General features: G+C 41.3%; 1 protein-coding gene across 5 annotated transcripts in view; it reads left to right on the plus strand.

Moving 5' to 3' along the window:
• Positions 1–703: 703 nt before the first annotated feature.
• hspa12a (heat shock protein 12A) overlaps positions 704–16,133 on the plus strand; it is a 55,910-nt gene continuing 40,480 nt past the window's right edge. For 2 of the 5 annotated variants that reach the window (XM_037783369.1, XM_037783368.1), the window contains exon 1: positions 708–1,050. In XM_037783369.1, the coding sequence (XP_037639297.1) occupies positions 1,008–1,050 (43 nt within the window). In that variant the 5' untranslated portion in view covers positions 708–1,007. Of the gene's footprint in view, positions 1,051–16,133 lie in introns of all 5 variants that reach the window. The other 3 variants (XM_037783366.1, XM_037783365.1, XM_037783367.1) reach the window with 3 other exon arrangements.

Genomic DNA, 16,133 nt, shown 5'->3' on the forward strand with positions numbered 1-16,133 from the left:
CATGCAATGTATTCTGGTAGCGTGGCGGTGCGATTCGAGAAACGGAGCGTCACGACACTTGCTCCTCATTTGCATAAAGTTGAGGGCTAGTCTACTTTATCGTCCCCTCGCGATAAAAAAATGCCCCTCTGGACACGTACCATTATGCTTGCCCATTTTTTCTGCTTCCAACAAGTTCAAAATGTTCACTTGCTGTCTAATATATCCCCCCCCTCCCCCCCCCCCCTCCCCCACTGCCAGGTGCCATTGTAACAAGATAATCAGTGTTATTCACTCAACCTGTCAGTTGTCCTGATGTGATGGCTGATCGGTGTATACAGTATGTGGTTTAGTTCATTAATGTTAATTAACATAGAGGTGTGGGTGTGGCTTTAAAACAGACCCTGGCTTTGGTCAAATTTTACACTATTCATAAGAAACACAATAAATGTGAATGATGTTAATCAGGACAGAAAGAAAATATTTGGACTCTGATGTGATTGTATCTTTACATACATTTTCCAAATAAAGTTTGTCCTTCAAACATTGAGATGTGGACTCAGTGATGATGATGATGGCTGGAGGAGGTGCACACAGCATCCCTACCGGCTGTCTGGAGCAGAGCTGCTGCAGCAGACTGGGCACCGGCAGGATTCCTGGCCAGGACGAGCCGTGAATGTGGTGGGAGGGGCGGACAGAGCAGAGCAGCAGCAGCAGCAGTCTGGGGTCCACCAACATCCTCACCAACCCCCCTCCACCTCCACCCCCACCTACTTCAAAAAACCTCCAGACCCCCAAATCTTCTCCTCCATGTGCGTTTTAACGCCCTTTCCCCCCTAGAGGAGCAGGAAGCGGCGAGGCCAAGTGAAACTGAACTGAAGGGGACATCGAGTTAACAGCGTGGACGCTCTTTTTAGTAGAAGTTTTTGTTTTTTTCTCTTTCGTCCCGGTGTTCCCAGTAAAGCAGGAAGATTGCCTGGTGTAGCTGCATCGGTGAGAAGGCTCGAGGAGAGGTGAAACTGCGGGAAATGATGACGGAGAAAGAGACGGCGGCGGAGAAGATCATAACAGGTAAACGAGCTGACTAACTGCTTTATGGTAGTGGGGTTTTAACCATCTCTTATAGCTAGTCGTTGCGCGCGCACGTATGCAGTGTGTGTGTGTTGCGACGCGTTCACATGCTGCTGCCCCGGTGAGATTTCTGAGGTTTGGTAAAGAATGTTGTTGAATTTACGGTGTGAATTCTAGAATGTGTCCGAGCTATGGAGCTCTGCCTCCCAAGGACAGCCGCAGCCGCAGCCTCCTCCAGGACCTCGCCTACTCTCAGCCCGCACAGAGCTGCTGCACCCTAACAACATGTCGATATTATTAATACGTTTATTACTCTGGCTGCTGTGTGTGTGGTTTTCCTGACTGAGCTCAGGGTGTCTCAGGGGCGTTCATAGTTGAGACCGAGAGAGGACAGATGCAGAGCTCAGCTCGGTCCTCCATAACGGTGCAGCAGAGTTTGGTCACGTGACCCCCGTCCCACCGGAGTTGTGACTCAATGCAGCAAAAGAAGTCTGCACCACCACCATGTCCTTACAGCACCATGTCCTCCTCTCAGGTAACGCAGCGTCCAGCACCGCCCCAGACCCAGACCCAGACCCAGACCCAGACCGGGGTGTGTGCTCTGGGATTCACCGAGACATGGTTTTATGAAGTCGGGTGTTTTTATCTGCTCGATATAACAGATGGAAGATAAGTTTCTTCTGTCATATAGGTACATACTGTACTGTAATGACGAGCAACGTTGGATGGCTCTCATTATTTTGTTACTCGCTCGTCTGATAGCACAAACAGGAATATAGTAATACCTCATCAGTATATATATAGCATTTTAACATTTAATAAATAGACAGGATATCTGCAACTGAATTATGACTAGTCAGATTCCAGTTTCAGATATCTTCACTTCCCCTCAATTGAAGATATCTCTCAGTTTTAGATATCTAAAATAAATTCTGACTAGTCAGAATGACGTTGTAGATATAACTCTAATTGGAGTTAGAGATAGTCAAACTGTAATAACAGATATGTAGGATTAGAGTTTTGACTATATGTGAAATGACGCTGCAGATATCTGTAATTACGTCAGAAGGGGGGACAGGAGACAGAAGCTATTGAAACATGATGGTGCTTTCAAATGAAACTTGGGAGGTCGTGTTTACAACTTGGGAAGTCGTGTACACAATATGCTCGGCGTTCAAGTGGGTAAAGGTCCCATATCATGCTCATTTTCAGGATCATATTGTATTTTGTGTTTCTACTAGAACATGTTTACATGCTGTAATGTTAAAAAAAAACAACTTTATTTTCCTCATACTGTCGGCCTGAATATGCCTGTATTTACCCTCTGTCTGAAACGCTCCGTTTTAGCGCATTTCGATGGAATTGCGATGAAAGCCAACAGAATTGCGTTGTTAGGCAACAGCTTGGGTCCATGTGTACTTCCTGTCAGCTGGTGATGTTCACATACACTGCAACCAGGAATAAACTGGGACACATTAAGAATGTTTACGTTTAAATCTGTGTAAAGGGTCTAAATATTGTATATTTGTGACATCACAAATAGACAGAAATCCTGACAGCTTGTTTCAAAGGCACCGTTTCTGAATACGGGCTGTGTTTATTTCCCTGTGGACTGAGCGTTTTGATACTTTCACAGTATTGATATAGGACTTAAGCCTGCTTTATAATAAAAAAAAAACATGAAAATCTAACTTTTTTATAATATGGGACCTTTAAGTCGTGAGAACGCCGCTGCTAAGCAACGGCAATATTAACGTTACTGTCGGCGTCTAGAAGCCGCAGAGGCTAACAATTTAGCAAGTGGGTAACATAATGCAGTAAATGCAAAGACATAATGACAGAGGAGAAAGATGAGGCCATTGGAAATACCAACATTTCCCTCAGACATATTATAAAAGTAGGAAGAAAAAAAATATACGGCTTAAATGACAACATATTAACTTATTATGCACCGAAAAAATAACTTAAAAATAATAAATTTCAGAAACTTTCCACTTCCGAGGTCATGAATACAACATGAGGGGGGCGTTCATATGGGCCCAACTCGTAAACACGACCGCATTTGAAGGCACCGATACTGTGGTGCTGCACTGCAGCTGCATGGGTTTATATAAAGTGTGTCTGGAGACAATCAATCTACAATATTCTGTACATTTCTACCACAACTCTCTAGTGATCAAAGCTCTCATTGGCCACAGGTTCCTCGATGATGAGCTCTTTCTATTTCATGTCATTTTCTAACTATCTGATCCACAGCGGTCCCTGACCGCTTGTCTCACAGCCAGCTGTACATAGAGGCTTGGAGGACGACTCGTTGTGATTAAAATGAGGTTGTAGCTTGTTGTCTACCTCACTACGGTTAGAAAGAGCCCTCGTTGGTGTTTTAACAACTTATGAGTTATTGATCCGGGAAGTTTGAATCTGTGAATATCTTTTCCAACTTTACCGAACTATCCGAGTTAGCAAAAGCTTCTGCTGACGCTGTTCAGATGCTTTGTTGGGCTGATATCCAATGGGATATGCCTTGATGAGCAACATCATGACAACAACTCTGACTAGTCATAATGAGGTTTGAGATATCTGAAACTGTTATTTAGGATCGTCAGAACTGAATTATAGATATCTCTAACTGTCGTTTTGACTAATCACAATGACGTTATAGATATCTGGAATAAGAATTCTGGTTATCTCTAATGTTATTTCCAGATAGCTTAGCTATTAAATGTTAAAACGGCTTGCCATAGTGTGTAATATCCTTTGCATATACCGTACCGTACAATTCGGCGGAGACTCAATAATTACAATAAGTAATATAAATAATTATAATAAGTACAATAATAAATTGTACATGTGCTTATAATTTCAGTAGTTTAGTCATTTGACATCATACCGTTAGTTAGAGCTTTAGAGAACAAGCTTTACATTTCGCAAAAAAATAAATGGAGTTTGGTTTGAAGTTATTTCCTCTCAATATTACTAAGTATTATGTAGCTTGATGTAACTGCACCCTGATGGTGTCCTGCAGGGAAGAGAGCTTAATACCAGACATTGTGTAACTTGACCTCTACTTGAGCTAAAGAATGGTTGGTTCATACCTGAGATATTGATATTGTTAACTGGATTTTATGATCACTTAATTGTGAAGACAGAGCTTTATACTGTACATGGTGTAAAATAAGAGATCATCACACTGCACAGGTGCCATGTGTGTGTGTGATAGAAGAAGTAGTTTATATTCTGAAGATAATTGTGTGATGCTCAGTGACTTTGCACCTTCTTAAAATGCGTTTTCTTTGAGTGATTGGGATTATTCTCACGGTGCTTGAATGCAGCATCACTCTGCTGATCCCCCACTGTAGCCTAGCCCATCTCCCCTGCAGTGAAACCAAACTGCATTAACTTGCAGCAGGATGTTGCACAATCATGATAAATGACAATACCCACGTGTCGCATGCTATGGGAGGGGGGTGAGGGGGGTAGACACTGAGCTTGACTGACCACATCAGGCTTTACATCTCTAAGGCCAGTATGGCTGAGTCTATTATTTACTTGGGCAGCCAGTCAGCATCTTAATTTGTGTTTGTCTTGTACTTTCACAGCAGCACTTTGGAGGATAAAGGAGTCCTTGTGTTCATGATTTGTTCAAATTGCTATGCTGGCTTAACCCTCTGTGGGGCCATGTCAGAGGAGCATGACACGGGTCAAATAAATAAGGTGTTTTTTTTTGGTCCACTGAAAAAGATTTCTGTAGTCGGTGTAGGTGATAGTAGATCAAAGTTGCGGTACTTTCAGGGGTTGCAGGCAGACGAGGCACGACTACAGCAAACACAGTAACCACAATTTTACTCCTGCATCAGTGTAGATCAGGGCAGCCGATACTTTTAAAGAAATAGTCTGACATGTTGGGAAAGACCTCCATGTGCTCTCTTGCCAAGGGCGAGGTTCCACAAGTTGGTTCAAAGCACTGGACACTGTTTTAGGCCACCAACCAGATCAGTGCCCTGGATCTACTTCCTTCATTGTTTCCTCTCCCACAATCCCCTTACTTCACCTGCCCACTAAACGGCACATTAATTCACATAGTAGAAAAAATGGTAGTAAAGTGGACCTCGAGTGCTAACCGCTATAGCAGCCTAGTAGTTTTATGACATAATGACATGTGTTGGAACAGACTGCGGAGTGATGGAGATGTGATGGAGACGCCTGTAGGTGTGTGTAGGTGGGCTTTAACTCTTCTGTTTGTCCTCCTTCTCTGTGCTCGTGCATTCTGTAAAAGCAAAGGACGGGTCTCATTGTCGAGGGACACTTAAACTCAACATTTTCTGCAGTGGTCTCTTGATAGAAATGATGCTCATGATTTCAGCTGATAAAATGTTGCAGGCTATACATTTCAATATCATGTACAATGGAGTTGTTTGTATGTGATGCCAAGGACAGTTGCTCAGTGCTTGTTGCCATAGTAATACAACTTCCACACCTTCCTTTTATGTTGTTGAATGATGACGCTGACAGAATAGTAAGGGAAAGTTTGATCACGTATATGACTCATGCAAAAAGATATAACCATATATATATATATATGTTATGATCAGATCAGAGTAACATGTGACTGCTGAGTCATGTCCCTGTCTTTCTACTAACTGCAGTGAAGGTAGAGTCAAATTGCAACATCTGCTTTTTATACCCCCGCGATAACGTAGTCGGGGGTATATAGCGCTCCGCGTGTCCGTCCGTCATTCCGTCCTTCCGTCCTTCCGTCCGTCCTTCCTTCCGTCCGTCCTTCCGTCCTTCCGTCCTTCCGTCCGTCCTTCCGTTCGCGTGTCACACTTTCGTTTCCGGGGCAGAACTTGGAAACTATTTAACTTAGGAACTTCAAATTTGGTATGATGGTTGACAGTGTGGTCTAGTTTTGCCTTTTGAGGGTTAGAAGTCCAGGGTGCCCAAAATTTTTGAAAATTTTGGGCACCCTGGACTTGAGGAAGGTGAGCTAATTGTGCTCAATAGACTTATTCCATTAGTTCCTAAAGGGCAAAACCTTTGGCCCTACTTAAGTAGGGGTCAAGCAGTGAGCAGGGGTATGTGAGCCATGCTCACTTTTGCCTTGTTAGACAACTGTCCACAATGTCCAGTGACATTTTGCAAGCATTTTGAAATCACTCTGATTGGCTGTTCAGCTTAAAGGTCCCATATTGTGCTTATTTTCAGGTTCATACTTGTATTTTATATTCCTACTAGAACGTGTTTACATGCTGTTATGTTCAAAAACCTGTTACGTTCTTCATATAGTCTGCCTGAATATACCTGTATTTACTGTAACACTCCGTTTTAGCGCATTTCAATGGAACTGCAATGGAATTGCGTTAAGGCAACAGTCTGGGTTCATGTTTACTTCCTGTCAGCTGATGTCATTCACATACACTGCGGGGGGAAATAAATTGGGACACATTTATTTAATGTTTCTGTTTAAAACTGTGAAATGGTCCAAATATTGTATATTTGTGACATCACAAATGGACATAAATCCTGACAAATTGGTTCCAAAGGCTCAGTTTCTGAATACGGACTGAGGGTGTTTCTCTGTGGATTGAGCGTTTTGATACTTTAACAGTATTTATACAGCACTTAAACCTGCTTCGTAATATAAAAGACATGAAAATCTCACCTTTTCCAATATGGGACCTTTAAATGAATCAGTGCACGAGAAGAGAAAGGGACGTGAGGAAAGCAAGCCAACGAGTAAAGTCAAGAGGACAAACACAGGAGGCTCTTCTCATGTTTCATCTTCATCTCATCTGATCATGATATAAAACATCTGGAATGAAGCTAAGTGGTGAGTGAGAGTGATGTGAAAATGGTCGGTAAAACGGCGCTTTGTTTCATGCACGTATCATAACAACGGCTTGTATATCCGCCGTCCTCGGTCTTCCTGTTTCCCTTTTTGAATGACGAATACAGACTACCGCCGCCTGCTGGTGTGGAGAGTTATTTCCTCTCACGCGGGCGCAGAACGTACGTGGTAATTGGCAGTCGGCTGTAGTCTTTGCGGTGTGTTCGAGTGCAACTTGCTGGCCAAGACAAAGGCGACGTGATGCGACTCAAAGATCGACCTTCGTTGCCGCTAGTTCTTTGATGTCGGCTTGGTGTGTCTGGACCTTAAGGTGGGGCTCTTAGCTGAGAAAGCATTTTCCCTTTAGTCACTAGTCCTTCTCAGATTATTGATTTGGTTTTCTGATCCCACAGGGAGTAAACACGGTAAATCAACATCAATCGGAACACCACTCAACTGATTACCAAACCGTAAAGAACATATTCTTAACATGAGCTAATCTTTGGCTAATCAAGTGTTTGACTGCATGTGCTGGTTCAATGACTCAGGCATATCAGAACTAGATCCACACACCAAAAACACAACACTGTCGTAACTGCAGTGCAGACCGGATACTTTAATTCAAAATCAAGGATGATGTCAGCATCAGGCCAAACAGGAACACTCACTACAAGAGGAACAAAAGGAGATGTCAGAGAGAAAAATACAGCAGGATGTGAAGGAGGTTATAGGAGAACTCAGACAGTTCTGGACATCCTTTCTGAACAGTGGTCCAAAGGTAGGGCTGGGCTGGCTTATAAATAATGTAAAGATAGTTTTAGGCTATGCCTCGATATGTCATATATATCTCGATATTTTCATATTTTCTCTAAAATAGCATAACTGTTTGATTTAACCCTTTGATGCATATGATCATACCAGTGTGATCATTCAAGTAAACTAATCTGAATTTAGATGCAACACAGCTCGTATAGACATTTTAGAGGGCTTTAAGTTTGAAATTCCACATCAGAATATCCTGATATTGTCTGAGTGACACTCTGAGGTGGTCTGCTGTTATTATTCTGAAGGGGAAATGTCTGTGGAAACAGGAAGTTGACACTCAGAGGTGGTGTACTGTCATTTTGAAGTCAGATTGGTCTTTGGAAATGTATTCTTTATTATTAAGTTTGACCAATTATTCACACAAATGAAATTCAAATTTCCTCTGAAATACAATTATCACATTATTATAGTTATCGGTTAAGAATTTTTTTCAAAATTAGCATCCTTAGCACCAATACATGCAGTCTGTCGCTTGAGCTGTTGGTTTCATAGGAACAGAATCAGATAACAGTGATGCACCGATGTAATGCTCACAATAACATTTTTTTTTTAATTGAGCAATTTTTGTCATGACGTTCCACTTTGTATCAGTCAAACTCTGACTTCCTGTCAGGGTGAAAATATCTAGATTACTCTGCTGCTGCAAATCAAGTTCAGCCGCAACTAAAAGAGTCGTAGCTCTCAGTCTGAACGCGTGGGATAGAAAAGCAAAAGGTACTTCATTTACATCACTGTTCAGTAAATGAAGTGGCTTCTGCATGTTGTTGACATATGTCTGTGAATTGTGTGGGGGGGGGGAAGGGGAGGGTGTCACACAGGGCTTGTGTTGGTGGTGGGTGTTGAGGGGGGGTTGGGTGATTTAACACCCTGTTCCATTCACTTCTCCCAGATCAGCTCATACCACTTTCACTCACACATCCTGTGTGTGGCAGCTGAACAGTATTCAGACAGGTCGGTCTTGTGGCTCTGTACTTATTGGATTTGAAGTGTTTACTGTTGACTTCAAAGCCCTGTTCAGACCTGGTATCAACATGCGTCCTCAGTGATCCGATCACAAGTGGACAGCCTTAAGTACAGGTGTGAAGACACTCAAGACGCATTGAGGACGCATTGAGATTAGGGATGTTAATAATGAACCGTTTAACCGTAAACTGACATTAACAATTTTTACAGATTAATGCTATTCTCTATGAAGATACTGGCATCATATTAAACTAGAAAACCTAATGAATCCATCGGTACCAACCATGTCATACTAGCTTGTTGTGAAGGAGGTTAAATAACGCTCCAAACTTACACTGAGTTTTGGCGAGGAAAAACTGGCATGTCCATTTCCGAAGGGATTCCCTTGACCTCTGACCTCCAGATATGTGAATGAAAATGGTTCTATGGGTACCCACGAGTCTCCCCTTTACAGACATGCCCACTTTATGATGATCACATGCAGTTTGGTGCAAGTCATAGTCCAGTCAGCACACTGACACACTGACAGCTGTTGTTGCCTGTTGTGCTTCACTTTGCCATGTTATGATTTGAGCATATTTTTTTTATGCTAAATGCAGTACCTGTGAGGGTTCCTGGACAATATTTGTTATTATTTTGTGTTGTTAATTGATTTCTAATAATACATATATACATACATTTACATAAAGCAGCATATTTGTCCACTCCCATGTTGATAAGAGTATTAAATACTTGACAAATCTCCCTTTAAGTTACATTTTGAACTGATAAAAAAATGTGTGATTCATTTGTGATTAATCTTTCTTACACCCCGAGTGATAGCCCACTGTAGTATAAAATGGAACCGAGATGATCTCTCCACTGCCAATCCACAGTTTGGGTTCTTTTTTATATTTTTCCATGATATCTCAGTACATTCTTTGATAATATTTTTCAATATATTTTCCCATGCTATTTTTCGCTGATATTTTTCTATGATATATTGGTATATTTCTTGATGACATTTTTCTATGATATCTTAGCATATATTTTTCTACATATCTATTTTTCTACATATCTTTCTTTATATCTTAACACATTTTTTTCTACTATATTTCCTATTTTTCTATGATTTATTTTTCTATGGCATTTTTACTGTACACTTTGGAAAAAGTTTTTACTGCCTTATGGGGGTCATAGCTCTTAATTATACTTTACATGTGATTAATTCCCTCTATTTTTGGAATTTATTTTCTGTGCTCTTTTTTTAGTGCTAGGTATTTTCTTCCCACGAGACACTGAGCATTCATGAGGTTATATTTTACAGTTTGTAAGCATAGATTTATTTTATATTTATATATATATTTCTTTCATTGTATTGCTGGTTGTTTCTGACTGTTTTGGCCACACCTCTGTTTTTGTGAGAGGATGTGTCCTGGCACTGCATCCGCAGATGATTCCTATTATGTAATCATGTAGTCTCTTTCCTGACTGGTGTGTGTGCCTCACCTAAAATATTTAAAACTGGCATTATGTCTTGAGTGATCACGCTGATGAAGGCTTATAGCTGATACGCGTTCGTTTGTTTGCCCAAAATAAACCAAAAAAAAGAGTCTTCATCTGTGAGTGCCGGTGATTTGTTACTTCTGTTCTCACCACTACCTGGCACCCGACGTGCTCGCTGTTATTTTCTATTTTGTCTCAATCCACAGTTTGCTCACCCACACAATGCAGTACGTCAGGAAAAGGTGTAATGAGCTATGAAAGGCTTTTGGTAATTTCTTGGAAATTTCAGCTAAACCTTACAAATACATATTTACATGAAAAACAAAAATCACCACCATAACACCACCTATGCTTCCATACAAAAGACAATATGTCATGATGGTCTAACCATTGCCCCCCCCCCCCCCCCCTCCCCCCCCCAGCTGTCCAAAACAAACTGCAACAGGATCAGGATATGGCTCCGAATGTTGAGGGAAAATGGGGCTGTTTCAGCATTGTGTCATGTCTCAGACATGAGCCCATGTGGAGGAGGAGGTGGTGATCTGTGGAGGAATGGGAGTTACAGGATGGGGGAGGTGCTACTCACAGGCCATCAGATATAGGAGCTGGTAAAGAGGGAGGGAAGGGAGGAAACAGCACTCATTTGGAAAATGAAAACAACGTTAAGAGGCCTGTACTGTGACACATTTCTCAGATTCTCTCTGCAGATGTGGTGGACTAGTGTAGCCGTGGTATTTGCTTTGTAGTAAAGAAACAAAGTTGTGCATTCCCTTATATAGGCTATATACTGTATGTTTCTACTTGTGTCATTTCTTACGCATTGATTTGTTGAATGTGGACAGTCTTTAGTTCCTAAAGCCCCAGTTTGTACATCAGTAATGTTACTGTGTGATTAAGGATAAAAGTAGATTCACACACTGGATTATTACTCCCAAAAATGTTTTATTAGACTGAAAAAGGCAACATTTCGACCTTACTGGGTCTTCATCAGGCTAATGGCCAACATGAGTAAGGTACTCTCTGTGATCTCACAGATGTCTCCCGTCTGCCAGGAATGGAAAAAAAAAAGATTTACAAGTGGCAAATATAATAAAGCCAATATTTTCATAGGCAGGCACAGAAGAAGAACACAGTGGAGTGTCTCAGTCTGTGGAAATGTTGGAATTAAACATCATTTTATCATTACAGACAGACAGTATATATATCTGTAGGATCACAAAATAACTTTGAAGATGCAAAACCACGGCTGGATAACAGGTAGAAAATGTCTTGATCGTCCACTAATATTTGCTTAAAGCTGAAGTAGGGTGAGATTGGAGCAAATATGATGAAAAAAAGTTATTTTTATAAAACGGTCGCTATATCCTGACACTAGTAGAACAAACAGGTAACCTGAAAAAAGTCATGCTCCTCTGTGTCCTCCGGTGTCCTCCGGTATTCTCCGGTGTCCTCCGGTGCTCCTAACGGTATCTGCAAGATTTCACAGACCGGAGGAAAACAAGCAGTAAGAGCTGATCTGAGGTCTGCTGTCCATCTGCCATCCATGAGAACCGGCTGTCAATCACTCGCGAACTCTGACCAAACAGTCAAACTAGGCAGCGCTGAGCAAATATGAATCAATATTCTGTTACGTTAATGCCTATTTCTCTCCTCAAATGTTTTCAGAATCAGAATCGCCAAGTTCCGGTCACATGTGACCGGAGCACAGCCAATAGGAATGCTCTCTCAATGAAATGACCTGTGATTGGTCAAAGTCTCCCATCACGGGCTAGATTTTCTAAAGCCTGAAAACAGAGCCATGAGGAGGAGCAGAGGTCTAGTTTTCTCTCAGAACACTTGAATTACAATATGCTGAAAGGTTATTATGAGATTTTTGCCCAATGATGCCAAAAATATACTGCCTACTGCAGCTTTAACTCTCAGTACAATATATTCCTCTGTAGAATCTGTAGTCGGTTTCTGTTGATATACTGTGCACAGCACAGGAAAGAGCAGCAGTCCCCCTGATGACTTATTAGTGAATATGACACAGAATTAAATGCTTTATTTTAGTTCATTGCAAGTCAGCTTAGGCAGATATGTATCCTTAAAATTATGAAGCTGCACTGCTGAGCTGAGAATCCTTCCTCACTGCTGAATAATTCATACGCTGTTCAAATATGCACACATCCCAAAAAAAGCACGGCTGCAGTATCACATATGAAACGTGAAGGCGCGTGATGCAATGAGACAACACCGGACACGCCAAACACCAAAAATCAGTTTACTCCGTGTGTCGTCAAAGATTACTACAGATAATGACGTGTTGACGTGGATGTCAGCACAATGGCCATCTATTTTTGTCCAATTTGGGTTAAGAGAATTGTCTTCAGGAATCAGGGACTGTTTGAGCGGAGCTTTTTGCTTTTATCAGTTTTTCCATTTCAGACAGGCAGGAAGGAAAGCCATTGTTCAGCAGAGAGTTTTAAAGCATTTCCTCATTGTGACCACAACGCTCTGCCCTGTCCAGGAACTCTGAGCTCTGTCTTTCTGTCAGGCGTCTCTGTTCATTGTTTTATATAAAGGTCTTTGTTGTAATGAACAACACACCACTTGGTGTTTTTAACACGTTTCACTAAAAATAACTCTCTGGCTGGCTACCTTGATGTGTAATGTGAAGCTAATTTGAAGCTAGTTGGTATGAGGAAATGAATGGTTCAAAAGCCCAGTAGGCTGCAAATACTAGGGGTGGGAAAGAAAATCGATTCACCTATGTATCGCGATATTTCTTATTAAGATTTTGAAATTTTTTAATGCCAGAATCAATATATTTGCTTCCTTTGAGTCTATGTGGAGGTAGAAGGAAGTTACCGCTTTTATGTTGTAGTCTGAGTAACGTGAAGTCATATCCGTTCCGTATCTGTCAACCAAAATAAACCGCAGCGAGCCGGAGGGTCTGCGTGGATATGACCTGCACCCTCACATGTTAAATCCAGCGTGGTAAACACTACACATCCAGTAAAGTATGGAAACACTTTGGGTTTCACACATTGACAGGAAAAGCAGAGCTAGACATCACGGCTAAAGCTGCATGCTAACTCTGTCACGGACAGGAAAAGTTATCGTAATGTGTGGTCAAGCCGGCCGACGCTCTCATCTCCGTGGTCAAATGGGCCGACGCTACAACTGTAGAGCACCCATATACTGACATTTATGTTAAATGCATTCAAACGGCCCCGATGGAGCTGACCATGGATGGATAAAGAGAACGGAGCTGACGGGAGAGCTAGTGACAGACTTGGAGAATATAGATGAAGTATACACGTCCAGTTTTCAAAGATAAGGTGTTAACAAAGGGAACTGTATATACAAAATACATAGATGGAAATAAGATTGATTGGATTATATTCACCAGAAGTATAAAACATTACATGTCCCTTATAAATTAAAAAGAAAGTACCACTAATTTGTGAGGGACATTATATAATATTTATTATAAATAATTCCTGACAATAACTGATATATTTGACTTCAGGACATCTCTGACTACATACATGCTGAAAATCAAACATTTTTACTGGATTAATTTAGATATTTTCCAAAATTAAAGTCCCTAAAAGTGTATGATTCAACTTTTTCCCATAGTCTAGTGTTAAAAACGTTAACAAAAATCGCAATAAATCGTAATATCGAATCGCAACACCTATCGAATCAGCACCCAAATGTAGTGATAGTATCGAATCGGGAGATAGGTGTATTGTCCCCTCCTTAGCAAATACTGAATATTTTAATTATCTAAATAAAAATAATCATTATTTGCATCAAAAAAATGTCAAAAAAGGCCGCCACAACTTCACAGAGCCAAACGTAACGTGTTCAAAAATCTTGTTTTGTTCGACCAAAAGTCCATACCCAAACACCAAATACCCCAAAATATTTAGTTGCTTGTAAAAAATGACTGAAGGGATTAATTGATCATCAAACTAGTTGCCAATTATTAATTAATGGACTAATTGTATCAGCTCTATAGTAGGCAGTCATGAATGAAACTATTGGTATGTCTGAACAGGCAGGAGTCTAAGCTGTTGGCCGGTAAAGAAGGAGCTCTGGTAAAAAAACAAAATATGAATTTGAGGAAGATAACCCAATTTTGTCTAGCTTTAGGGTTTAGGGTAATTTGAATTTGCATAGTTAAAAGCACTGTTTTTCATTGTATTAGCAGCTCCTCCCATGTGTGCACAGCTACCAACCCAGAATGCAACTAACCCCTCTGCTTTTGATCCCACTGTTCTTTCTCTGCCCCCCTGGAGGCGAGGTCTTGGAGCTGAATTTCAGCGCGTTCAGAGAGTGATACCAAGGCTGTATTCGAAACCGCCTACTACATACTACTGAGGAACGCAGTATGCAGTATACAGTAAATACTGCATACTGCGTTCCTCAGTAGTATGCAGTATGTGACGGTTAAAGCGTTGTATTTAGCATTATGCTAGACCAGACTTTAGCCTTTAATCCAGCTCTTAAAGTACTGGACAAAAAAACAAACTCTTACCACTATTGCAATATTATCGAAAAATACAACTTTGATTTTGGTGTTTATGTTACATTTGTTTACTTTATAAGATACTGCAGGTTTAAACTATTTATTCTAACAGCTCATAGTGAAGTTAGACAAACAGGATCATCAACGAGGAGAGACGGGAAATATAAAACATTGATCCACAACGTTTACTCAAACTGCTTTTTCAGTTACTGCAACTAAACAGTAGACTGATCTCCATCCAGATATTAGAGAAATGTTAAAAGGGGTCATGTTGTCTCAGCAGGAATCTCTCTGCCCCATCAGAGGAGGCTCTTTCCCTCTCCTCTTCCATCGCCACTCTGCTGCTCTGTGGCCGGCTCTCCAGTGAGCTACGCCCGCAGGCGATGGTGGAGCTTTTCAACTCCAAAAAGGCAGATAACCACAGGTTCCTGAAATAAAAGCCTCTTGTCTACAGACCGGTCTCTACAGAGCTCCAGCCAGCTCATAGCGGTCTCTAAGCGTGACCGCCCGGCTGGCTGTCAGCGAATCCGGCAGGCGCTAGCTACCTGTCACGGCATTTTTGTGGAGCTTCTAAACTCCGACAACGGTGGAACAAATGTTCGTTTTCGCCATCTGATATCGTAAAACTGCCGATATTAAAAATCTACACGGTTGATTTCTCGCCTCAAAAACTTTCAGAAGTGAATTTAGTGATGAAATAGCTACAAAAAATGTAAAAAGAAAAACAAGCCGTTTTTGGCTGCTGTTGTTGTAACCATAGCCTGTAGCGGTCCAGCGCTTTGCATTGTGGGATACAGTAGGAGAGGTAGACTGGTCCGATGCATACTGGAGATTTTTTTCCAAATCAGTACGACATCCGGGTATTTTTGGCGTACTGGAGATTTTGCTTTTTGTTCGCATACTGCATACTACATTTTGGCCAAATCAGTACGTACTACTAGTATAGTATGCGGTTTCAAATACAGCCTTAATGTAAGCTCCAGATACTTTCAGGGGTTAGTGGCAGTGATGCCATTTTTGATTGGTCGAACGGATGTGGCGTTATGCCAGATGCCTGAGAAAACATTATTTAGCTTTGACCGGTCTCACTGCTAAATAGTGGCCTGTTTGTCAGTTACTATTCACTCATGATTGTGATTGATAAACTTTTGATCGTCAATAACTCATAGTGCCAGGAGATGTGTTTTCTGCATGCCGTGACAGCAATAAAGAATGTTTGACGTTAAAATGATTGGATATAAGGTATTGAGTAACTGCAAGCTTTTAGCAGCGTCATTCTAAAAAAAAATGCCACTCATCCTCCAAAACTCCTCTCACTATTATAGTGTGCTTGTGCAGATCTCTAGCTGTGCCACAGTGCATGTGGATTTGTTTGTGTGTGTGTGTAGTGGCTGCAGCTGTTGTCAGGCTGTTTCTCTGCACTGTGTCTGGGCTGATGGCCAAGTGGATGCAGTCAGCCGGGGA

The sequence above is a fragment of the Sebastes umbrosus genome, chromosome 10 (assembly GCF_015220745.1).
Source record: "Sebastes umbrosus isolate fSebUmb1 chromosome 10, fSebUmb1.pri, whole genome shotgun sequence".
Taxonomy (NCBI): Eukaryota; Metazoa; Chordata; class Actinopteri; order Perciformes; family Sebastidae; genus Sebastes; species Sebastes umbrosus.